The following is a 25,199-nucleotide window of genomic DNA, read 5'->3' on the forward strand; positions in this document are numbered from 1 at the left end:
AACTGCAAATAAACAAGTAATTCATTTATTAACAGTTTTGTGTTCCCCAATACAAAGTCATAGCAAAATTAAATTAAGTTATTACTTTGTTTTCATGCAGGCAATGATCTAAGTCATTTGAGTTGGCAAAGGATTCATGTTGAAAATGAAACAGACAGTAGCATTATCCTCAATAAAAACATCCTCAATAGTAGAACAAAAGCTAATTCTGATGGATTGTAATGGCAGTAAACACATGCCGTCACAGCGCACGCCCTCTAACACCAGCTGTTGACGCAAATCTGCAACACCTCCTTTTGCTAAATAACATCTTTTGTTTGGATTTGAGAAGGGCCAGTTGAGACTTTAACACCTGCGAATGTGTCATTATTCACATTCACACAACAAACTAGAGGCGTCTGAAGGGATTCCTTGTCAGTCCAGCATCTTAAATTCACAACTAAAACCTGTAGCGAGGAGAAGAAGTGCCCTAAAAGGCAGTTTGTGAAACAGCCACTGCAGCTATGTATTTAGGACATTGAGCACAGAAAAACAGAACAGTGTTTCACCTCTTTGGTCCTCTGGACATGTGGAGATGGTGACAGAGCATAACTTCGCAGACTGACAGCAGGTGATTCTGCCCTGTTGTCTCGGGTGCCACTGCTGCGTCTCTGTCGTACTTGCAGGTCCTCATCATAAAATCCATTTTCTGACCCTGAACAGTTTATGAATCCATTCCCATTTGACATGTCCGCAGCACAAGTGTCTGAGAAGACAGAGGGAGTATCATCGTTGTCATCGTTCAGCTGCAGCTTCTCCAGCTCTTGGTTGATTTTCCGGAGGTCGGCTGCCGCTGATGTTTGACCTTCGTCGCTCTCAGTCCGTCCCAACTCAGTACACAGAGACAAGATGGTCTCGAGGCGCTGCCGTTCCTGAAAAGCACAAGCACACAAAATTAATAGGTTGAATACAAATAATAATAATTATAGTATAACATTACCCAGGGAAGCATTGTGCAGGTCTAAATTGGACTAAAGCATGGGATATATTAATGCACTGCTCAAGGTCTCTTCTAGCAAAAAGCTGCTACTGCCTAGCACGGAAATGTCTGTGAGAGTGTGTAGGGCGTTTGAGGCACAAGCCAGTAGAAGTAATATTAGAAAGAGAAGACAGAGGTTAACGAACTGGAATGTGAGAGAGGCAAGTGTATACACGTGCGTTTGTGACAGTATTCCATTGTTGTGTGGACACAATAACTTTGTCACCACATGCTTCCATCATATCAGCAGCTTAATTTAGATGTCTTTTTATCACAAGCCACAAAGCATTGAGGTCTTCAAATAATCACAGAGTCACAAAGTAACATCCTTGACAGAAGGAAAACACAGCTCTGCGTATGTGCATGTGTGGAGAGAGCGGGTTAATGAGAAGGTGGACAGCTGTCAACCACCATCGGATGTGTGACCAAGAACAAACCATGACTCTAGAAGCAGGAATGTGCCTCAGTGTCATGGCGCTGAGGTAGTGAGAGCATTTGTACAAAGTCACAGGGAACAAATGTGAAGGGCAAACTTACTATGCAATATGATCTGTAGGACAGTTGTTGACAACACAACACAAAACAACAGCATAGTTTTTACGTTTTTAAACTTACAATCAGCCCATTTATGGTGAGCTAGACTGAGAGGCAAAGTAAGCATGTGTCACTTTGTCACCTTGTATTTCCCGGAATCAGCTGTCAACAAATTAAAATGTAAACAATGGAGAGAAAAGGGTGACAGGAAATTAGATACCAACTAAGCAGAATGTGGGTGGTTAACTTTAATCGCTCAACCTTTATGGGAGAGTCTGAGTTTATGTGCTGTTGCTTAGTTAGTTTTGATCTCAGGAAAATCACAGTAATGTGCTTCATATCTACACCTCATTAGCTGCCGGTGTTGAACAAGGAGTAAGTTCCCCTACGACCACAAGATGGCGCAGTAACGTAACACAATATTAGATTAGATGGCCTTTATTTGTCCCACCCAGTCTTTGCACTGGTCAGGGAGCCAACACCTTCAGAATGACCGCTTAAGATCACTTGGGTACTTTGTGTATAGAGTCACCAGCTAGAGGCCAAATGGGATGTTTATCCCCACATTTTACCCAGTTCTTTTTTTTTTATTTGCAAAATGCAATGTGTCGCAAATCTACAGTTGTTTGTGTTTCAATCAGTTCGATTCATTTGGTAGCATCTGAATTCTGATTGAGTTAATATGATGGGAATTACATGAAGTAGGTGGACTTAAAATGAGGATTTAATGACAACTGTTATACACCATCGAATGAGTGTTGCTTTTTAACCGTATTTACAAAGTTAAAGGGACACACATTCCATCAAGGGGAAGTGTGGATTGTGAAAAAAGAAAGAAAGAAAAGGAATGTCAGAAAAAAAACGAACTATTGCCTCAAGCGTTCATTATAGATTAAACATCTGTGTGTTTATACACCTGCTAAGCTTAGCTCTGCTCTGTAATCTTGGGTTTTCTCCGGCCACATATTTGGGATCTGCTCTGTGGTTACGCACGAGCTTCCAACCACGCTGGCACACGCGTACACGAGAAGAACAAGGTTAAGTATAGTTTTATATCTGTGCCAAAAGCATTTCCCTGATGCTGAGCCTCCATCAGTATGTGTGTATGTTAAGCTTCCTGGGAGAGTTTATCTGTGAGGGCCACATTCCTACTCTCAAGTGTGCGCATGTGAGAACCGTAGTGCCATGCACGCTCATAACTTTTCAATCAGGCCAGATTAAAAGGTGAAAAGTTAATTACCAGGACTGAGAAAAACTCACCAGTCTCTCAACCTCCTGCTCACGGAGACGTTCCTCCTTTTGGCGTATATGGTAGTCAGTCAGCTCCTCCTTCCCACTCAGCGAGCTTATACTGCCTCTTCTTTCCCTGAAGCCCCCAGGTGGGGCTATTCCTGCCTTTCCAAATGACTGTCTTCTTTCGCCAAACCCAACTACAGATTCCAGTCCCATTTTCCCAATGGAAGGCCTCCTTTCCCCGAGTCCAAATTCTGGGCTGCTGAGTGTTTCAGATGTACATGTTTCTATAGAACTTATGGAGTTTGTTGCTGTAAGGCTCAGCTTTTTTGCCACTCGAGGAGAAGAGGAGCCCCCGGACGTAGACGGGATGGTTACATCAGGGGGAGCAGTTGTTGGGGAGACGGAACGTTTACTGGAGGGTATTATTTTAGGACACGAAAGGGAAATGGAAACTACACCGTCTCCCTGAGCTGAGGTTTTACTGTGATTCCTGCCATTTAACTGCAGGCTGGAGCTGCTAGAGTTGTTGTGGTTGAGGTCAAGGCTTGTGCTGTTATTGTTATATTGGTCTTTGTTAAGTTTGTAGGATGCATTGACCTCAGACTGACGCGCCGGGAGCCTAGACAACATCAGACCTCCATTGGCATTCTCTCGAGGATTTGGGGAGGGGCAGAGGCGCGGCAGAGAACGGCTATGACCCGCTGCCGTGAGACCATTCAGGGAACCCGCTGAGTATTTTCTTGTTCGGCTACTTGGTGAAGGATCTTGATTGTTACAACTGCGCCGGCCCAAACGAGGGCTTGATGGCATACTGGCAGCCCCCGTTGAAGAGTTGCGTGTGGAGGATGTAGAAGGCGGAAGCGAGAGAAGAAAGCTGTCGCTGCCAGCAACAGAATTTGAGGAACCGCCACCGTTCCACGTGGACAGTAAAGTGGAGGTGCTTTGGCTGTGAAGCCGGCGGCCGTCACCAAAGCCTGTGTGGTCCTGGTTGCGTCCGATGGAGGAGCGGGAGCCATGGGAAGCAGGGTCAGAACGACGGGAAGACGAAAGTGGAGGGACAGACTTCATGGATAAAGGCGGCCGATCTGGACTGTAGAAACGCCTCGCCTGTTCCTGATGGGCAGTCGAAGAGGAGGCAGGTGATGTCACAGGTGTGGTAGGAGGAGACTAGGGAAAAAAAGAATGACCAGAATGCATTGAGTATTCTTTTGGACAAACCATCAAATAAATAAATGATCTGAAACTCTGAAAAACAGTCACTATTCCCCTACCCTTCCGCACACAGTCTCTGCGTGAAAATAACAACAGTTAACATGCTAAAGAAAGCATGCCCAAATGCAATTTTGTAATTTATATAAGGCCTAAAAAAGTCAATCAAATGTAAACAACAAACCTCATTTACACTTGTCTATAACATGCAGTAGATAAGAAAAGAATTCCCCTGCTGGGGACACTTTTTGCTCACAAAGAAAAACCTGCCACTAAGGTACAAGTGACTGCAATACACTTGTAGTATATACAAGTGAGGTATGACTTGATGGTCCCCAAGATATTCTAGTATTATCCACTGACCAAGTTCTAAAAAAAAAAAAACATGGCAAACAACCGACTGCTCTACTCTTCTCATGAGGGTTAGAATCAGTAATGGAACTTTATTTCTATTATTGTTCAAACATTCAGACTAAAATTTAGTGTCACACAAACGATTATAGTTTGTTATGTCATTGTATTGAGCATAAATATGAACCATGTAAAGGTTCTGACCTGTGTCATGCTGAAATATGAGGGGTTGGCATTCCCGTTCGCTCGTAGACTATTCTCCAAGGCAATCTTCTTGCGCTGCAGGGTGTCCATCAAATCACGCAGCTCAGAGGCGGAACGCATTCCCCTGGCACTGGTAGTCCCCCCAACCACTGCATGACTGTAGTCACTGCTGAATTTCAGGTAATCTGAACAAGAGGAGAAGAAAACATTAACAGGACCTTACTGGAGAAGATTATAAATGTGTGCAGGGGTATGAGTCATAATAGAAACACACAAGGAGCATTGTTGTCATCATTGACATCCCTTTTCATAATATGAGAAACAGACTAACAGTAGAAAAGAATGAAAAAGAAAAATAACAGTCATAATTGGCAGCAGACTGAAAATGTGTATTTTATTTCTGCATGCACCTGAAGCTGAATTCACTGGGACTATGAATCAGGAGCCAACGAAATCAACAACTGACAAAAAGTCATCCAGATGTGCAAGAACCACATGCCAGGAATAGGAGAACTTCAAACCGACCAGTCCATTCCAACCTCACAAATAGAACCTGAACTTTGGTCCGGTTCCTCAGAATAGGATTTTAGGAAATGAAAGCAGCCGCTAAATATTTTGGAATGCCCTCGAAAGGCCCCGCACCCTTTCCTCAAGTCTCTCATTTGGCCCGCCCGAGCAGCACCGGGTCTGTTTCAAACCTCAACCATCTCTTCCATGCTAAATTTGTCTCAGCGCTGATACTGAGCTAAATATGGCTGCGATCAGCTTGGAACATTAGCAGAAAACCAAAACTTCCCCGACAACATAGCCCTATTATGTTAAGTAGCGAAAGCAATGTGTGAGAAACCTTCCCGTTTTTCATCCAGCTGTGGCTTTATGTGGAAAAGGAGCCATAACGATGGTTCAAGCAAAGACCACCTACTGTTTAAAAACCACACATGCTGCTGACATAGACAAATTTTCCAAACACTGACAACAAACAGCAGCACCACCTGACAAGGTCAAAGCAGAAGCTGCATGTATTGGACTTGTGGCAGGAAGAGAGTTTTCCACATATTACCAAAAACCTATGTCTATACTACAACAAAATTAAACCAATAAGAAGATCAACCCAGCAATATTGGCCATTATGATTGGGTCCTTGCATCAAACAACCCAGAAAAAGACAAGAGTATCGGCATCGACTTTGCACCCATGGTAGGACAGTTCGACCTACTTTCACCAGTAAATGTGCCTGTCGCGTCCTGAATCAGTCACACAAGCAGATTCAATGTTTTTTTTATTAGATTGAGTGGTGCATCTGTCCAGTTGGAGCTATCTGTCTGTTGAAGCTCAATGGTAGTGTGCCTTGGTTTGTCATTGCAGAAAATGGTTCCTTATTTCCACTGCCAAGGAGCAGCACAGTTTAAGCTAAAAATGTATTTCGTTCACTTGTTTGTCAGGACTAAAATGGCAGACTTTGATTTCGGTGCATATACTCTTTCTTATTATTGATTTTTTTAGTTTTTCAAATGCAACAGGCTTCAGTGCCATGCAACCTCCATACTAAAATAAAAAATGTCACCAGAAAGAGTTTGCTTTCCTTTTTAATATCGTCTTCCAGTATTTCGGAACCATCCTAAAAGTAACCACAATATAAGCCTGAGAGGGAAAGAAATGCAACTAGAAGAAATGGGCCAGATAATGAAAGACATCATAAGACCTGGAAGAACACACGCACACAAGCCCCCACACTTATGGAGGCATTTGTGTCCATAAATGGTCAGACTTACACTCCAGCTGCGGCCTTCATCAAGTTCCTTTTATCATGCCCATTCTCTTTTACACCTCTAGTTGCTTTGTGTGCCTTTTCTAATGCGCAGGCAGGATATAAGATGGTGTGCAAATGAGTGTGTGGGTATATTAACTGCAAAATATTTGAGGAAGACAAGAAAATATTGGTGAATAGTTCCAATATTCCAAAGATTGTGGCAGTACAGGTGAGTAGGAAAGTGGAGTAAAAAAAATGATCCCGACCCTTTTGAGTACATGTGTGAGTACCTGTATTGTAGGCTAAAGCTGACACGGGACTCTTTTGTGGAAGCATGCTCTTCATTCTGCTGGCTTCCTCTGGATGGTTGAAACGGAAGAAATAGGATTTACCCAGACACAAGGAATAACCTGGAGGGAAAACACATTTAATTACATTCATTGCCAGAGATAATTGCCAGTTCACATCTTGCCTTTTAATGTTAAATCGGTCCTGGTGTATTTATTCACAGGCAGGCGCTCACTGGAGCGCTCCAGCTCTCAGTGTTTGCTCTGGCCATCATTTAAGTTGAGAGGGCCAGGTATTAAACAAGATGTCAGGGTCACAACCTCTGCAATACACACAGTCCACCACAGCTGTCCAAATACTTCACAAAGGGGAAAAAAAACACAGTGCTGTCTTTAAGCAGTGAGGAGAGAACGGGATCAGCAGAAAGACGATCCAATTGAAAAATCCAAGAAGGCAGAAATCAGAAGACAAAAGCTTTCATTGTCTGACAACCCGTTGGGTTCACGTACAGCAAACGCTACCATGTGTGACAGATTTAAAAGGCACTATCTTGTAAGCTATATTTTAGTTACATGAGATTCTTAGAGGATGAGGTCACATGACGCCTCAGAGGAAGAGAGGGGCTTGACGAAAAGAAAAGCCTGAATGGAAAATTGTCACTTTTTCCTGCCCTTCCTCCCACCCCATTTTTCCAACTCTCACATCAGGACTGTAAAGAGCCATAACAATGTTCCCTTGTTAAATGATGCCTCCAGAAAAAGACATGGGAAATTAAATATAACCGGACAAATGCAAGAACTTCATGCAAAAACATCACAATTGTGAGACTCCCTGATGACCTCACCTGACTCATCTCTATGCGCTCAGGCTTAGTCATAACAGCACTGCAAAACTAATTCTTTACTCACTGCTTTGATTCTCAGATAGATTTCAACCCCTCACTTCTGAAACTGGACCTGTGATGGGGATTTCTCCCCCAGAGGCGACAACCTATTCCCTAGTTTACAGTGCACACTGCTGCAGGCTTGAGGTGGCGATCCTAATCTGCAGGATAAACTAGGGAACTGTCTGTGAGCACCAAAAGGTCTGACTGATAAAGCCAATGAGAGCACATCATCAGCAAAGAACAGTGACATAACCTTTAGGTCAACATGCTGCAAACACAGATAACCAAAACGTGCGTCATGTTAGTAGGCTGCTGTTACAACTATTCAGTGTCAACAAATCTTTGTAAATTTGTCCCTTGATTTCTATGTGTTGGTTAATGTTGGCTATAAATGTGTAATTACAGAACAGAATACATAAGTCAATAAGTGAACAAGGCATGTTCCCATTAGGCTGATCTTCCACAGTCTCCAGGAGAAAATGAGGAGAAGCAGTATCACTCACTTGAGATTCTACAAGTATCTTAAAACATTTGTATATGTGAAGAAGCAGCTGCTCGAGACCAAGTGCCTGATGGACGACATAAGCCTGAGACCTAGTGATATATTGACCATGCTTGACTATGAACATCAGACAATGTAAACATGCAACGGAAAATGAATCCTGCTAATGCCAAATGGGTTTTAGAGTTCATAAACAGAAGAAATGAATGTAAAGCTTTGCTGTTTGACGTCACTCTTGTTGATAAAAAAACGTGGATTTGAGCGGCAACAGCAATCACTTGTGTTCACAGTAGGGGGCCCACCAGTGAGGATGAGGTGGGGGCAACACCACACACATGAAAAGAGATGTGCAGTCCACACATCTGGATTGTCAACTACGTAAACACATACTTGAGTAAACACTATCTTGCAGGTTCAGGCACAAACTGTAAGGAAGTGGCATCATGACAGTGAGATTGAAGTATGCATCTTTATGAGTAGGGGGATTGAAAAACAGGACAACATGACAACTATAATTATCTGCTATCGTTGTCAAACATGACTAATACAGATATACTTCTAGACCTTCGAAAAACACTGAGTGAGTCACAGCTATACTCAGTATTTAACACACACACACGCACGCACACACACTTCTGCCAGCCGTCGAGTCTCGTAAAAATCTAATTTCCTACCCTCAACAACCTCGCCATGTGCCACTGTTAAATTGGATAGTAAAGTGTGTCTGCCTGGTTTGTTCACAACCCCCCTCATTTTGTCTTTCTAATTTCCTGCCATCCACTTAGCTACCAAGTAACTACTAGCTAATCCTCCCCTCCTTAACATCTTCAGAACAAGTCAACACTTTTACAGTGTGTCTGTGGAAGAATAAAACTACCTTTTACTGGGATTAGTCTTGATAAATCAACTTCTGAAAGCTTGTATCTTGAACACCACGCAAGCAATTATAACCACAAGCACGCAAGCTCATGTGAAGACTTAAATAACTTAAATAAGAACTGCCTATTAACCCGTAACACACTCGCACAAAGACACAAATCCACAACAGAACACTTTAATGCCATTAAAGTATTTACTTGCTCACCAGCAAATTGAGTTCACCTCCCATGTTCAGCATATGGTCACCACCACTCAACAGGACCCTCTCCAACAACTTCAAATTAAGCTGTGTATACATTTATAGTTGTATTTAAAGTTTGTATTCCTCAAGACCTCAGAGTTCTTTGAGGAGCCAGATGTAGGAGCTTGTGTACGTCTGGAGCCAATTTTTTGTTCCCATGTAGAATTGGGAAACTGAACTAAGTTCTCACCGCAATGTTAAAAGGGAGGAAACTCAAAACTGTTTCTCTGTTTGGTTAACATCAGCGGAGGAGCTACTACATTGAGACCACTTGGTTGTGTGGAAAAATAAACCACTTAAACAGATGCTACTTCAAACACTCTCTTGTTATGTGCAAATTGGAAATGGTTGCCTTAGCAAGCAATTTATCAGAAAAAAAATAGTCAAAAAGTCATCATGTACAGCACGTCATTCAAAATACATGTTTGTAATGCTCCCAATGACTTCTAAACAATTATTAAAATATGCAAACACTTGACCGCAGGTCCTAGTGGGAGTGTAAATTGGCCTTAAAACCACAAATTACCCAACTTTGTGGTTTTAGAGTCCAGCACTGAAATCGTAAAAAAGAAGGATGTGCTTTCTCAATGAGAGTCAAAATGGTTTACCTTGGTTTAACTCACTCTGTAACACACACGGACATATTTTCTTCAGTTTAAACAAATATTCCTAACAGTCTACAGTAAATCTTCTTCATGAAAGCATCAATTAACTTTACTCTGAACCCTTAATCTCCACAAGTGGAACTGCACTCTTCTTCTGTCAGTTTCTTCGATCATGAGACTTGAGACTTTCTGGTGAAGTTGTATGATAAGAAAAAACCCCAAACAACCAGAAAATGTTTAGACAAAATATTAGAGCTGCCTTATCGTAAGTGTTCTAAAAAGATGGTGCTTCAAAATAAGTTAATTATGAACCACGTCCTGTTCTTCTTTTTTCTTTTTTTTTAACCCATCTACCATCACTGTTTATCTATTCAAACTGGTGAAAATGGACTAACAGCCCTCACGGCCGGAAAGGGGGAGACTTGTCAGCAACATAACAATGAGAACAATGAAGTAGAATTTCTTTTTCAGGTGTCGAGTATCAAGGCCCACTGACTGTCTTCATAGCCACAGGCTAATTCTCTTTGTCACCAGAACTTGCACCCGTATGTGAACTTGCCAGCTCATATGTGGCCCGAGGCATATCTTTGCAAGTTTATTTTCAAGACTAAAAAACATACAGTGCAGCCAAAGAAACTGTGTTCCTTTTCTTAAGCAAATATGTATTTCAGCCATTGTGATGGGGATATATGCTGACAGCGAGGAGCGTCTTTAGCCATAAATTACCTTAAACCTATGGTGACAGATGGTGTTTTCTGAGCTGTTCCACATCAACTGCAACCAATCATCTGAACTTTTGATTGTTCAGAAGAAAATCAATGCTGTCAGCTGAACAGCAGATGCATTTTGACCCCGTCTGGTGAAAGCAGGGTCCCCTGCTTTCTTATCAGGAGACGGAGAGAATGGCTGTTGCACACACTTTACCAACAATGTTGATACCAGACAGAATAAATGAAATAACTAGTTAATGAAGCATGTGGCTGTTCATGTGATATTCACTTTTTTATCCGAGATAATTGAATGATTGAAAATGGTGATTTACAGCCATTGTATTAGATATCCAATAAAAGTATTTGATTTAGTGGTATTAATATATTATAAAATCTAATCTCAAGACTCACTTTGGGTACAGATTATATGTAATAAGACAGTCTGAATAAACATTAAATAAATAAGCAAACCACTGAACATAAATGCACTTTTAAAAACAATAACAATTGAATGTATGTGAATCTCAAAATACATTTTTAGAGGAAAGACACAGAAGCCACTTGGAGCCTTTTGGAACCCATTAAAAACAGAAAAATATATTTGTACTGTGGACAGATAACGGTCACCTCTTGCAAACAGATCGATACAAAATACCAACAACAGGGACATTTAGAAAAAACGCAACATAATAAAATATTGAGAATGACCAGACTTATCAGCTTGAAATTTAAAATATATAAACACACAAACCTGTTCTGTCCCATTCAGCGAGAAAGAAGTAGATTCTGAGATTGTTTGGTTCCTTTTGGTACCACTTAAATCATAAGAAAAGACAATTCAAATGACAAAAGCAGTGCTGCTATCGGGGCTACAGTTGGTATGTTATTGTTTTGCTCCGCGGTGATGGTCTTCATCCGTCTTGTTCTCCGTTTGAGGGAAGTTCACTGATTTAGCATCTACAAGTCTCTGACTGGACTGTACCAACTTAGGGGGCACGCGCAACACAAAAATGGGTATGCGTGAAGAGTGAAATTGCCATGAAGTACGGCGTCTATGCTATGTTATTGGATAAAATACTCTTATACGTGGAAATTACAATGGAACAGTGAAGGAAACGATTTAGAGAATAAAACGTATACACACCAGGAAACTCAACACCCCCTTTTGCTCCGTCTTGGTCTGCTCTAAGGTTACGAGGCAGTGAGGTATGTTTCAGACGCCTCCTCGGCTTTTCTTTGTCTCCGCTTTTACCTTTTCATTTGACAGTCTGTGAACAAACCCACCGACCAACTCTGAAGTTGTGCCGCTTATTAAAACTCCGCCTTAATTAAACTCAAAAGATCAATGTAATTCACCGAGACGTAAATTAGATTGACTTCTGAGAGACTCCAAAGTGGAGCTGCACAGACGGGTCACATTTGTTTAGGGTTTATTTCCAACGATCAGAGAAACGCTTGACACATTAAAGGCCTGTTTTGCTTTTTTTTTATGGGATACGTTCGACTTATCTTAATCAACATTAACTGTTGTGAGTTTTCACTCGTTGAAAGTAGATTAAGTGAGAGGGAAAACAGTTAGGGATGGAGATATTAGGGACATACACAATCGCACCAATGAATGACTACAAAGACTGTAAGACCAAGAAAATAAATAAATAACAAGAGTAATACCATTTGCTAATGTGTCCAATGTGTTACATATTATATGTGTTACATATTATATTTGATATACTGTATTTACAAGTGATCAACAAAGGTGAATGATGTCATAATGTTTTGAATATGCTATGTATTTTTTTTTTTATCTGTCTATTATGTCAAAAGTGACATAATACCAGCAAAAAATACATCTTTTCTCTTCGGAGATTAATAAGTATCTATCTATCTATCTATCTATCTATCTATCTATCTATCTATCTATCTATCTATCTATCTATTATACAATTTGCCATGGATATTGCTGCTATTGCTGCTTAAACATATTGACCTGTACAAGTGGTTTCCAGATGTTTGACTGTGCCCAGATTGAAGCTGAAGTGAATCCTGGTCAAACCCAGAAGTCTCAAATGCTGAACAGATAACTTCCCAAACACAGCTAATCATCGCCAGATCGCCTCGCACTGTGCACTCGTGTATATGGTTACGCTAAGTGAACCCAGAGCGACCAGAGCCATGTGGACTCTCCTCAGCCTTGTTTGTTCGCTCCTTCTCCTTCATTTTCCAAAACATGGGCCCTTTGAGCTTTCTCTAACCTCATTTCTCTTTTCTGTCCTTTTCACCTTCATTGAGAAACAACGAAAGACGAAGTCAATATTTGAGATCAGCGAGGCACAGCAGGAAGATAAATAGACCTGTCAATATTTAACTGAAAATGACCAAGGAACAATGGACGACAGGGGAAAAGTGTAAATAGAAACGATTGGCATGTGAAGTAGAACAAGTCCACGTTACATTTGCACCTAAAAAGACTATGGGGAAAGTTGCGAGAGAGTTGGGGAGGCGTTTGATTCATCAAAAAATAAAAGGGCAGAGAGATAGCGGCATGTATTGTAGCAGACATTACTGATCCAAGCTTATCAAAAGTAAACTACAAGCGAGGAAACAACAAAATCCAAACTTCAACTCCTGACTTCTGTTTGCTTGCTGCAAGACAAATGTAGTATTCTGTGCCATGACTGGAAGCTGTGACTCATTGTAGCTGCGAGTGCTTCCAAACCACCATGAATTATATCATACCACACACAGTTACACAAACATACACACACACAGAACATTTCTCGTCCTTCTCTTTCTACGAACACACACTCACACAGTAATAGCTACTCACTTAGGACTTTTGCTTTATTGCTTTAACTCCGACCATATCTGGTACAGATAAAGTATGCATTCAAACAAGCATACAGTAGTAGTGACCAACAGAATTGTTATCATCTAGATCTATGCCTGACAAACACAAGACCTTGTTACACAAATCTATTTCCCTAGTGAAATTCCAATTACCTATTTTTTGACTGGTGATCCCTCCAAATATCATATAGCACTTGTGGTTTTTGGGGGGTGGAAACCAAATGATGAGCGAAGAGTTACTAATAAAGCCACCATTTGGGAGAGTCAGATTCAACCTCTCAACCTCATAATACCTAGTCGTCGCTAGAAAATGCCCAAAAGCAACATGGCCACAATCAGCAGCTCTACTCTGGAACCTTGAATGAGGTGACTGAACAGAAGACATGGTGAAGACCAGTCCACCCCATGTGGATAATGAGACATCACATATCTCACCTTGCGTGAGTGGCGTGGGCACTGTGACCTGGACTCCATCCAAACTGCAAGGATGACCACAGGGGTCCAGGGTCACCACCCCTCCTGTGAGATAAGGGAAATGACATCAGTGACGATCATGTTGGCGTGGACTGTGTTCTGTTTTACGAGCTTGTGGAAAGAAGTCCTCACTCCATCCCGCAAAAAAGTGTGTACACCATTACAACATGCTTGGAGTATTTGTCTCAACCTTTACATTTAGTCAACCAGTCCATTAGGAGGTATTGCTCAGGCTGTCATAAAGGAACAACAGATGATGCGGGTATCCAAAGAAATGGAAGAACTAGCAGTGAAACAAGACGTCATTAAATTGTCAAGAATTTTTTTTTATCACATACTGTTCAGTCATTGTGGAGGGTAAAATGATGTCACTATGGTGCAGCGCTAACTGATGTTGTTTGCAATGTTCCCCTATTACAACAGTGCTTACAGCTACCTTCATTATAGATAAGACAATGTTCCGCCTCAATTCCAGGACCCTGGATGGTGATATCTTGAGGAATCAGGGCATCTTCTCGACCTATCCGGGTCACTCCTGAAAGATAAAGATGAAGTGTGGTAGTAAATAAACATAAACAAAGAGTACTTGAACCATTTCATTAATAACATCTTTCCCTTAATTTACAACAAATAAGCAGTGTGACATAAGCAGAATTGTCTCCAACTAACTTCTCAATTCTCGAGCAACTATCTTTCCAGAGGTACAACATTATGGCAGTCGCAAAAGTCTGTCAAGATAAATGTTTGTCTAGAATTTTTTGTTCATATGAAAATAATATTAAATTAATGGAAGTAAGGACCTCATTGGTAAACAAAGAGTGTTTTCTAAACATTTGAAAATTGATCACCAATAAATATTTTGGAGATCAATCATGTGAGGTAAACATTTATTTACTACGTATAAGTCAATAGATATGAAAATAAGTCATAAGTCTTGAATCCTAAAAAATTGTGTCCCATCCAGTAGAGGGGCTTTTCGGGGGTGAGGTTCACACTATGTAGTACTCAACTCCAGCTAAATGGGCTGGAAGTGGTAGCCAGTATTAAACGCAAAATGATTTTTATTGATTGGTTGCAAATTCCAGTGAAGAAGAGAACACCATCACTACCTCACCCCCGCTATTATACATTACTTGTGTGTGTTTTAGCGATCCTGAAGCGCTGACGTGTCTGCTCCCCTCTAATGTCCGTGCACAACAGCTGCTGACACTGTTACAGACCAGAGACGAACTTGAAGGCCTGAACATGTTGGTCAGCTACATGTGCGCACCACTTTGTATACAGCCAGAAATGAAGGGACTTGGTTCGGATGTGATATTGTTCAAAAAAGTCGCTCAAATTTTCCAAGAAGGAAGAAATTCATACAGATTGGTTTAGTATGGATGCAGAACTGCCATATTTTATACTCACATGCAAAAAATAACTTGTGTGTGCACATTATCTTTTCAGATTTTTTTAGTGTTCAATATGTGAGGTGACATGCCACATATGTTCACATTGTTGTGGAAATAAACATCTAAGAACTTTCACTATTTGTGTTTTTCTACCACTTACTGAAATGACATCAAAACATTTGAATTAAATTGAATCCATAGAGTTGCCACCTCATGAACTGAAATTGAGTAGTGCCCAGGCCTGCACCCAGTCACACATGCTTATTATTACCTATAATTTCTGTCAGAGGTGAGTAGAGGAGGAATTAAGACAAAAAAGATCATGTCTTCTCTGTAGAGCCAACAGAAATGATCCCGGAACCTGCTGCTCAGATTCTCTCCACAGCCTCATGATGGCATATTGATTGCCGTCGTTGTAATGTGCCTTGATTTGAGTTAAATGTTTTATTTCTCTTTCAAATATGAAAGACAGTGAAGAAGCACAATAAAGGCGTCTCTGTTTGCAGTACAATAAATCCATTGAGACACAGAAGACAAACAACAAAGAGTGAACCTCATGGTTTACAAAGACAACAACCACCAGTTGTTACAGTTTAGTGAATATGGCAGTTTGTTTTAGTAATGTGTGAATCATTCTTGGAAATACAGGCCGAAAAGCATGATAAGATCTTGTCCACCCCTTTGCATTTGTTTGCTCAAGCTAGCAGTTATTGCAAACAACAGACCAGGCTGATGGTTGGCTGATCTGATGAGTGACCAAGTTCTCGAGTGTTAGCGTGACAGAGCACCTGTGGTCGAGCGATGACAGATACCCTATAAATACGCATATAATCGCTTCAATTATCAAAACATTGAGAACGCTTTATGCCCAACAGCACATCAACAGCTAGTGTGAGTACGTGACTAACTGTGTTAGTTGGATAAATCATTTCACAGAGAGTGAATATACACACATCTTGAGGCAACACAACTAGTATCTGTGTTTATTACATAATTTAACAGAGTCTCAACTGTTTCTAAATAGGGCCAGATTTAATAAGGTAAAAAATATGTAGGTGCCAATTTAAATCACACAACTGTGATGCAAATTAACCATTTCATGAAAATTCTAGAAGGCGCTACTTTTGAATCAAACATAACTTAAATTATCTATACCGATGTCTTGAGAGAGAGGGAAAAAAACAGCTGGGGAATAAGTGTGGAGTGGGACAGACCTATCAAGAGGATGGACAGTGTTGGATGTAGAATGTTTGAGATGGAGAGCAGGATGAAGAAGACAGCCAATGAGGTGCATGGATGTGATGATATGAAGAGGATTGGTGTGAGTAGGGAGAAAGATCAAGATAGGGAAAGGAGGACAAGGGTGACTTGGTGTGGACACCCCTGAGTGAATTCCAGATGGTGATACAAACTCCCACCAACCTTCTTTCAGTGGCAGCAGGGTGATAGCCACGCTCAGTCGCCCGCTGCCCAGGCTGACAAGATGAGGTGCGGCCGTCTGGACCTTCAGACCTTTCCCTGTGTCCACCAGGTCAAGGGGCGGCGACTGTCAACATCCAACACAGTTCAAAAGTCAATGTCAAGATTTACACACTTGATTAAGTTACTGCATCTCAACAGGAATGTAGCCTTCTCACCTTGGGCTCAGTGGGAATCTGGTCTGACTCTGGCTGGAACATCATCTCCGAATCCTGAGAAAGAGTTTGTTAATAAATAGACGTACATGGAGAAGGAGCAGTTAAAATGTAATTACGGAGGAGACGAGTGCAGATTGCCAATGTGTGCAGTTTCTAAACAGTCGTGATTTGTATTCCCTGCTGCCGCAAAAGAAAAATGACTGAGTGAAAGTTTCCCCTGGGACACAAGCCACTTAAAAGGGAAACACATATTCTTTGTGGCAGTTAAGTACTTGGTAAAAAACGAAGGAGAAGCTTGTTGTGTCGTTGACTATTTTTTTAAATTATATTTCACAATGGTGATCCTCCATCTGCACGGAAATAAAATCACGTTGGAATTGCATCATTCAAGTTTGACTGATGGTTGGTTATACAAAGTAAGTTACATCATTTTACATTTATTTTTATGGAGATTATTTAGATTTCTCGTTTAACTCGAAAGTGAGATGTTTTCAGTAACCTCAAAACATAATTGTCACACAATAAAAAGAAATCACAATAAAAAAGATGAAATTTATAAGTCATACTAATCAGGTCAGGTCATGGAGGCAGCAGCTTCCGCAAAGAGGCCCAGAGTCCATCTTCCTACAAACCTCTGTCAGCTCTATTGAATAAATTATTTCTTGCCCACTCATGGATTTTAGATTTAAACATTAAAAAAAATCTAAAAAACTGAAAAGACTTTGAGATAAAAGGTAACCAATTACAAATTCCCCAAATGATTCTGCTGGAGTGCCAGAAGCAAACCTTTGTAACTACTGGCCAATAAAACCACACACTTCTTCTGGCTTCTGTTTGTTGTTGATGATTTCAAAATAATCACACAGAAGTCAGAGGCGTAATTTATAGTCATTATGCTTAGGAAATCCCCTCTTTAACCTTCCCCAAACTTCCTCCCAACTTTTTTAATCCTCCTCTTCCGAACTATCCCTGTAATAACAAACGAAACGCAACAACGGCATTTCAACTGTTGTTGCAGTAGTTCATTCGGATCACTCTGACTTTTCTTCCATGTCTCTCAATGACCTCTAAACTTGAAGCCAATTTCATTGCTTTTACTTGATCGCTTGAAATATATATCAAAGTCAGCATGAAAACCCTTCCTCTGATTCAGCGTGCGCTTCCTCTCTGAGGTCACTTCCTGACCTGCTTTTACACTGCTGAGAGGTCGGTGGGAAAATTACAGTCTACCGTTTACAGCCACTTTTATTTCTGTTCTAAATATCCTAATATAACTGATTTTTTTCTTGTTTTACTGAAATTATTGTTCATTACCAATGTGTGTAAATTGTTTTCAGTTAGTTTGAGATCATCAAATCATACGCAAAGCAAAATGAGTATTTGATCGACTGACATCCAGTATCCAGGGGAGCAAAAAAAAAAAAACATACCAGAAACAGATAAAATGTGTTATCCATCACATTGTCTTTTAACAAAATCCCCACAATGTTTGAACATATAAGTGCACTGCTTGCTCAATGTGTCCCTTTTAACACCCATTGGGGCAGGAGCTTCCCTTCATGCAGTTCAACACAAACATCCATAAGTGAAGTCACACATCAGCTCTTTTTTCTTATCTTGAAGATACGGGCTGTACATTCCAACAAGCGTTATCCCTCCGGGGTGTAGACAAAGCAAACACATATAATGGCAACACGACAGATTTTACGGAAACCTCACAAATAAAAGGGAAGTCAGAGGTCGAAGAAGACTGTTGTTAGTGATGACAGGACAATCCTCCCTCATACTTCAACTGTAGCTTTGGTTTTGGCTGCTCTATTTTTCTCCCAGGTGAGCTCCAGTGAGGACACGTCAGGACAAGTTGTGGTTCTTGTTTTGCACGACTTTAAGCTCAACATGATGGGTGTTTCCAAAACCCCTTTTAAGATTTTGTAGATTAAACCTCTGGAATCCAGATTGTTTCCATTATCCCAGACCGGATATTATCTCTTCAATACGTCGGAAAATCTCAAGCAAGGCATTAGTTTACAATAACTGCTTGTTAACACAACAAAAGAACGCATAATTTTGCTTCTGTAAATTGCTTACAGATATTGCTGAACACAACAACTTGTCATTTTGTTGCAGTTTAAATAACATATTATTGATTCCTATGCTCTGTGTTCCATCACTGCTCTGATACTTTCATCAAGCCCATTTGTAATATACCCATAAATCATCAAAACTACCCTGAGGGAATACTCCATAGCCTTCCTTCTGAGCACCACAACCTGGAATTTAAGGGATTTTCACTCACTCGACACTGGAACACTATCTACATCAGGAGATTACCCATCTTCAAAACAAACTGCCCAGACTGACGTATATATTTTACTTGACTGGTTTATCATCATTTTTATTTCCCTACTAAGACACAAGACCCGCTGGGAATTGCACCTCAAGGCAGGTCGAGATATGCTAGGATCACATGTAAAACCTGAGGGCCAGGCGCCAAATCCAACAAACCAAGTCATTTCATGTGGCCTGCACAAGCTCATAGCTGCCTAAAATTATATTTAATACTTATAGATGGGTAAAAACTAAACCAACTTGATGCGTATTGATACTGCTGCCAACAAAGATTTGCTGTTATACAGGCTGTTTCCTCGCAAAGCTAGATCTGAAATTGAAATTTAGAAACACTGGTGCAGTAGAAAGGATGATGGTGAAGTCTATCGACGTCAACTGCGTTCCATTGTGTGAATGGGTTTGACCCTTCTGTGCTCGCTAATCCGTTGGCTAGGTGGCAAGTACAGTATGAGAGGGTGCACTTGCCCTGTGCTCCAACTTTGATTCAGCACATGCAATACATGGATTTCAATTGCCTTTAACTCAACAAAGCCAAAGAGCAAAATCCATTATTATTGTCATGCAACACACACTCATTATGTTGGGCGGCCTGTGGGTGCGAGCATATATCTGTTCACACAAATTAATCAGCTGCCTTCCATGAGAGAACAAAAGAAGCGATTGTGCAAACCACTAAATATCACCATACACAGTGACCTTGAGAGTAAAGATATCCAGCCATATTTCTATTCTGGAGCGTTTGAATTTGATGACATTTCAACCTTAAACTCTATATGGTCGACTGCTTTATATCATATAGCATTTGTTCCAAATCAGGTAAATGAAAAAAAAGCACAAACACAGGATTTCTCTTTGATCCCAGCTGTACAACAGCTGATTCTCCCCAAAAACATCCCACATGTGGAAGCAGAAAAATGACAGCAGAGGAGACAGAGTGGCTGAAATATGGAGCTAAAGGAGGAGGTAAGAGAGAACAAAAGGAAAACAGATTCTGATCCTGTTTCATCTCTTTCACTTTCTTTTTCACCCTTCCCTCATGTCGCTCTCACTACCTCGCTCTAGTCCCCCTCCATCTGGTTTGGCTACTCACATCTTTGCTCCATTGTTTTTATCTGTCTCCATTTCGGTCTCATAACAAGAACCAGGAATAATTCCTGCTGCAGATAATATGTGTGATTCACTGCAGATTTCTGCGTGTGTGAGGTTCTCTGTGTGTGAATTTATGAGTGTTTGTGCAGGTGCTCAGATTTTGTCCATGACCAACCGACTTTTTCCACTCTTCTATATCTGTAAAACTTAAGCTACTTTCCACCAACATAAACAATGCAACTTAGATCACTGGTATTTTCATGTTGCACATCAAACAACGAAATAAAATATGATTCCAAAACAAAATAAAGCAAACAAGAATGTCTGCCTTAATCCTGAGCCACTTTTCCAGATACTGCTCCAACAACCTCGCATGCTTCTGTGCTGTTTTGTCTTGTAAAGTCTTATCTTTATGTCCTTATCACTCCGTCCCTCATCCCTCTATCTCTCCCTGACATCCCCTCCCTTACATTCCAGCCGTGCTCTCTCCTCCTCCCACCTGACAAAGCCTTCATTGTATCATGGATGCTATTTAATAAGAAGTCCTTCAGTGTCCCCTCTCTGGTGCTAAACAGGCTTACTTTTCTTCCTCCCCCGTTTCACCCTCTGTTTTGTCTTCCAACAGACCGTAATTGGTTTAATAAACGCCACATGCATGCGTGATCTCTTTCAAGTTATCACCATGAACATGCATTAATTCATCTCTTCAGGATCTGGAAGACCTCCGTCAAGATTGCCTTACATGAGCGTGGAGCTGATGAGTGGAACTTGACCTTGGATGGAGTTCATTTGCAGCGTGCGACCTGCATTGTTCTCCAACCAGTGAGCGCCTCACAGGAAAGAAAGTACATTTTTGGGGGGGAGATTGCGGAAATCTATCTTTGGATTTTTAGAGGGTGTGTGTGTGTTTGGAAAAGCCCAGATTACCTCCACCGCCACATGCATGGGATCAGCCAATATTTGGGTTTCAAACAAGCTGGATATGACACACACTTGAGAAGGGGATTGGAGATTTGTTGTGGGAATTAGTTACATAGAGAAATAGGAGTTGGGGGTGGAAAGTTTGGCTGATGGAAAAACCAGCAGATAAAAAGAGAAGGAAATGAAGAGACGGCCAGGCAAGAATTCCAAGATTCAGGAAAGGGCAAGAATGCCTCTGAAATCATCACTAGCCTCAAGCTGAAGTGGGATGAAAGTGTGCCAGACATTAATACATTAAGAGTAGAGTTATGTCAACAAGAGAGGGAATATGACCCTATTTCTCCATCAAGACAAGGAACCCTTCATAGTCTTCCAGGCCACGGAATCATATTAATCTTATTTGTGATGAGGGTTAGAACACAACATTGTTTCGAGCAATGGATCAGCTGCATGTTTTAAGATTGGACCAGCATTGGCTCCAACAGAGCTGGGGCACCTAGTGTCTCCGCTGTCTCACACCCTGATGGTGAAACAAATGAGAAACAGCCTGTTCTTACCCGCTAACATTTTATTTGAGACATTATGTTTTGCTACACAAGTCCTGTCTTCAGCTTTGCGTAGGAAGTGAAATGGATCATTTTCTCTAGAGACTTGATCTTTTTTTAAACAATGTCCATTCCAAAAGAGTTTCATTTCCAATCAAAACATTTGAGTTAAAATGAGGTTAAGTTAGAGTTGAATCTCAGAATACCGAGGACACTTGTGTTTTATCATGCGGTTGTTGGGTTGTGGTTTCACGAAAACCAGCACAACCCACAATCTGATCCCAATGTCACATTTCATTGCCAGGATATAAAAATAAATGACAGACGCTAATCCTCACTTACTAGTATGGTTCATGTACAACAGTGTGGCTCACTTTCAATCGCGAAAAAACCTCTTCATTAAAATAGCTTGACCAAAACCACGGTCAGGACTCAGCAGATTTAGTCCAGACACCCAATCAGCCGGACTAGTCTGGAGGCAACATGCTATAATTAGTTAAACCCTGGGCAAATATTGAGTCAGAGGCTTCACAGTGTTTTGGCTCGTGCCACAGTTGGCACCAACACGCGAACCAACGACACCAAGAGTCAATGTCTTCACACCTGGACATTGTGTAGTCCACTGGTGCACACTTATTTACTTGCGTACAATTGTGTGTATTTGACACATTGTTTTGAGAGCACACAGAAGCTCAATGTTGTCCAGAGCTAATGTAGAAATAATGTTGCTCTGCATCTATACAGACTGCCATCTAAGTTAGAGCAAACTTCTGTTCAGCTATTCTCATGCCTTCTGCAGTGCCGCTGAGGTGAAAGTCGATTAAAGAAATCAAACACGAAAAGGTCACTGGAATGAGTTTTCTCTCACATTGAGCTATTTTGTCAAACATCACAACATTTCAGTTTTAAGTCTGTTTTCTAACCCCAAAACTCTTCTGTAAATCACATTCATAAATGCTAATTTCACTGTTTAAGGTGTGATATTTTCATTATTTTCATGTCATTTGCTCCATAGCTTGTGTGAGCTTAACTATTTCAAAGTGTTGACATCATATCATATTTTCTTTGTTGTTGTCCCCCTTCCTCTTTTACTTATCTAAACAAAGTGTCCTAAATATTGTGTTGATTCTCAAATACATTATACCTATACTCTCTTCATAGTGCAGCATGTCATGTGTCTTAAACCTGTTGGTGTAAGTGAATGGGATAAGCAGTTTAAAATGTACAAAATATTTAATAACAATAATACTAAAAACAATTTTCAAGTGTCATTAAAGAAGTATTCAGATTCCAGTGCACTCACCATTATTGAATGACTTGCTACTTCTGTCATGGCGCAGGATGAGTCCTCAAGACTTTAAGATCCAGATTATAAAAACTTGCAATTTCCCGCTGCGATTAAATCCCAAAGGTTCATTTGGATATCCAGGGAAGTCTTTTTGGTCTTTACCTCTCAATCGAAATGCCTGCAAAATCACTGCACCCTCGTCCAATGGCTCCATGCAGAGGAATGCAAGAGCAGCTGGATGTTGAAGGAACAAGTAGTGGGAGTCACAGTCCCTCCCCACCCCTCTCTCTCTCTCTCGCTCTCTCTCTCTCTCTGCTTCTCTCTCGGCACCTCAATACTGAGAGACACACCACAGGTAATGTGCAGGTGCGAACAGACCACCTAGACTTGACCCTAATTCTCACCACGGTTCAAAGAGAAAAGCCACAGGGCTGATGAAGGAGGGGAAGGAAAATGAGAGGTATGCAAAGAGAGAGAAGAGGAGGAGTCAGAGAAAGAAGAAGGAATTCTTTTAGAGCCATTAACTCCCAATGACCATGACATGGATCCAATTCGGGTAATGATATTACATGGAAGAATGCATTAACGGTAGTGTCTTCTGAGGAAATGGCGAAAGGAATAATAATAAAAACAACAAAAATAAATGCTAGAAAGTGAATTAAAGTTATGATTCCTCTCAAGTAGTAGACATTCTTTAAGTTGACAGTTCTGGTGCTTGAAACTTCCTAAATTTTAGTATTGTTAATTGAACCATTGAAAGGTTAAATGAATAAAAACCATAATAAATCATCACCTGGCGCTTCATTTAAATGACATTTCCGAGATTTATGGAGTCTCCAACTTTATTAGTGTTGAGTTGTGAAGGAGCTGTTAAATTGCAAATACATGTCAGCTCACGCATCAGGCCTTCAGACATCCAGCAGGTCAGAGTCTGAAATATTTTGTTTAATTTGGCAGACGCTCGCGCATTCTTCAGCGCTCAGAATAAATGTTGCCGGCAATAATGTGACATAATTCATGCTGACGTTTTGTTTTGGCTGCACACACAGACTGCAGGTTTTGTGGACGACATGACGTGTTCCTTGTGGCGGGACGGTATTCAGTCAGGTATCAGAACGGTGGTGGACTGAGAAGAAACACTTAGACACACAACTCCATGACATCAGGATGGTCGTATCTCTCAGGCAGCATGAGGAAAAACAGGAAGACATCACATGAGCTGAACGTTCACTGTTGATTCAAGGCTTTAAAGGTCCAGCAGGAAAGTCTTTCTCTCGTAGTTATTACTTTTATTATCTGTGTGAATTTAAAGTCGCTTCAGGAGGCTTTAAACCTTACAAAACCTAATAAATGCTTAGTCCCTAAAGATTATTCGAAATTAAGATTAAAGGTCATTTTGATTTTGTTTTTGCAGTGGACATCCTGAAAGGAGTGTGTCATCAAATACGATCCGTGTTGAAGCTTATTTCCACAACAAACGTTTCAGACATCACAGTTGCCTATCACCGTCGAGTTGTTCTCCCACTGACCTCATCCTCACAAAAACAGAAGTGTCAGGTCTTTTAGGGCAGACCAGAATTTAACAACACTCCCCACTGAATTCCCCATTCCCATGTGACTCCTGGAGACTGAGCAGGAATTCCGGAGCTCTTTGTTCACTGTTATCAAATGCTGCTGTGAGCTTTCAATTTGACAAATCTCTGAGTTCAGTTTCAAATGGGGATTAAAAAAACACTGCTGTGTTTTAAAAGAAAATTTCAGCACCGACTATAAATAGAGCTGCGTGTGAGAGTTGTTTAATCTAAAGGGGGTGCTGGCTGAGCTTGGGATCAGGGATTATGGGAAAGGATATTTGACCCCAAGCGCCTTAAATAACACTTTAAAGTTGGATAATTGAGCAAAAGTGATGGCCCAGGGGTGAGTGGTGCACCTTTCCATCGCTGACATTAATAAACACTTACTCATAGAGACCATCTGTGTCAAGACTGTCTGATGCATCATTTGTTTTCATATCTGCTCATCTTATGGTGAGTACAATCTTCTCATGGAAGTGACTAGATTCCCTTAGACCAACATTTAACACTGACTCATATTTTGCAGTACACATAATTTCATCTTCCTCCTGAAATAGCTGCATGCCTCATTTTGGCACAAAGCCGCCATGACACCACATAAGACTCTTCATTTAATTCTTGCTTCTATTCATCATTTATTATGTCTTCGTGTCCCTTTTACAGATGGG

General features: G+C 40.9%; 1 protein-coding gene across 4 annotated transcripts in view; it reads right to left on the reverse strand.

Annotated features, from left to right (window-relative positions):
* Nucleotides 1-23,198, reverse strand: part of phldb2b (pleckstrin homology-like domain, family B, member 2b) — a 36,742-nt gene extending 13,544 nt beyond the window's left edge. For 2 of the 4 annotated variants that reach the window (XM_053859765.1, XM_053859766.1), the window contains exons 1-9: nt 22,973-23,197; nt 16,766-16,819; nt 16,551-16,674; nt 14,171-14,269; nt 13,696-13,779; nt 6,593-6,712; nt 4,553-4,737; nt 2,813-3,955; nt 549-911 (exon numbers count right to left, since the gene is read on the reverse strand). In XM_053859765.1, the coding sequence (XP_053715740.1) occupies nt 549-911; nt 2,813-3,955; nt 4,553-4,737; nt 6,593-6,712; nt 13,696-13,779; nt 14,171-14,269; nt 16,551-16,674; nt 16,766-16,819; nt 22,973-23,002 (2,202 nt within the window). In that variant the 5' untranslated portion in view covers nt 23,003-23,197. Of the gene's footprint in view, nt 1-548; nt 912-2,812; nt 3,956-4,552; nt 4,738-6,592; nt 6,713-11,164; nt 11,349-13,695; nt 13,780-14,170; nt 14,270-16,550; nt 16,675-16,765; nt 16,820-22,972 lie in introns of those variants that run through there. The other 2 variants (XM_053859764.1, XM_053859767.1) reach the window with 2 other exon arrangements.
* Nucleotides 23,199-25,199: the final 2,001 nt, after the last annotated feature.

The sequence above is a fragment of the Synchiropus splendidus genome, chromosome 3 (genome assembly GCF_027744825.2).
Source record: "Synchiropus splendidus isolate RoL2022-P1 chromosome 3, RoL_Sspl_1.0, whole genome shotgun sequence".
Taxonomy (NCBI): domain Eukaryota; kingdom Metazoa; phylum Chordata; class Actinopteri; order Syngnathiformes; family Callionymidae; genus Synchiropus; species Synchiropus splendidus.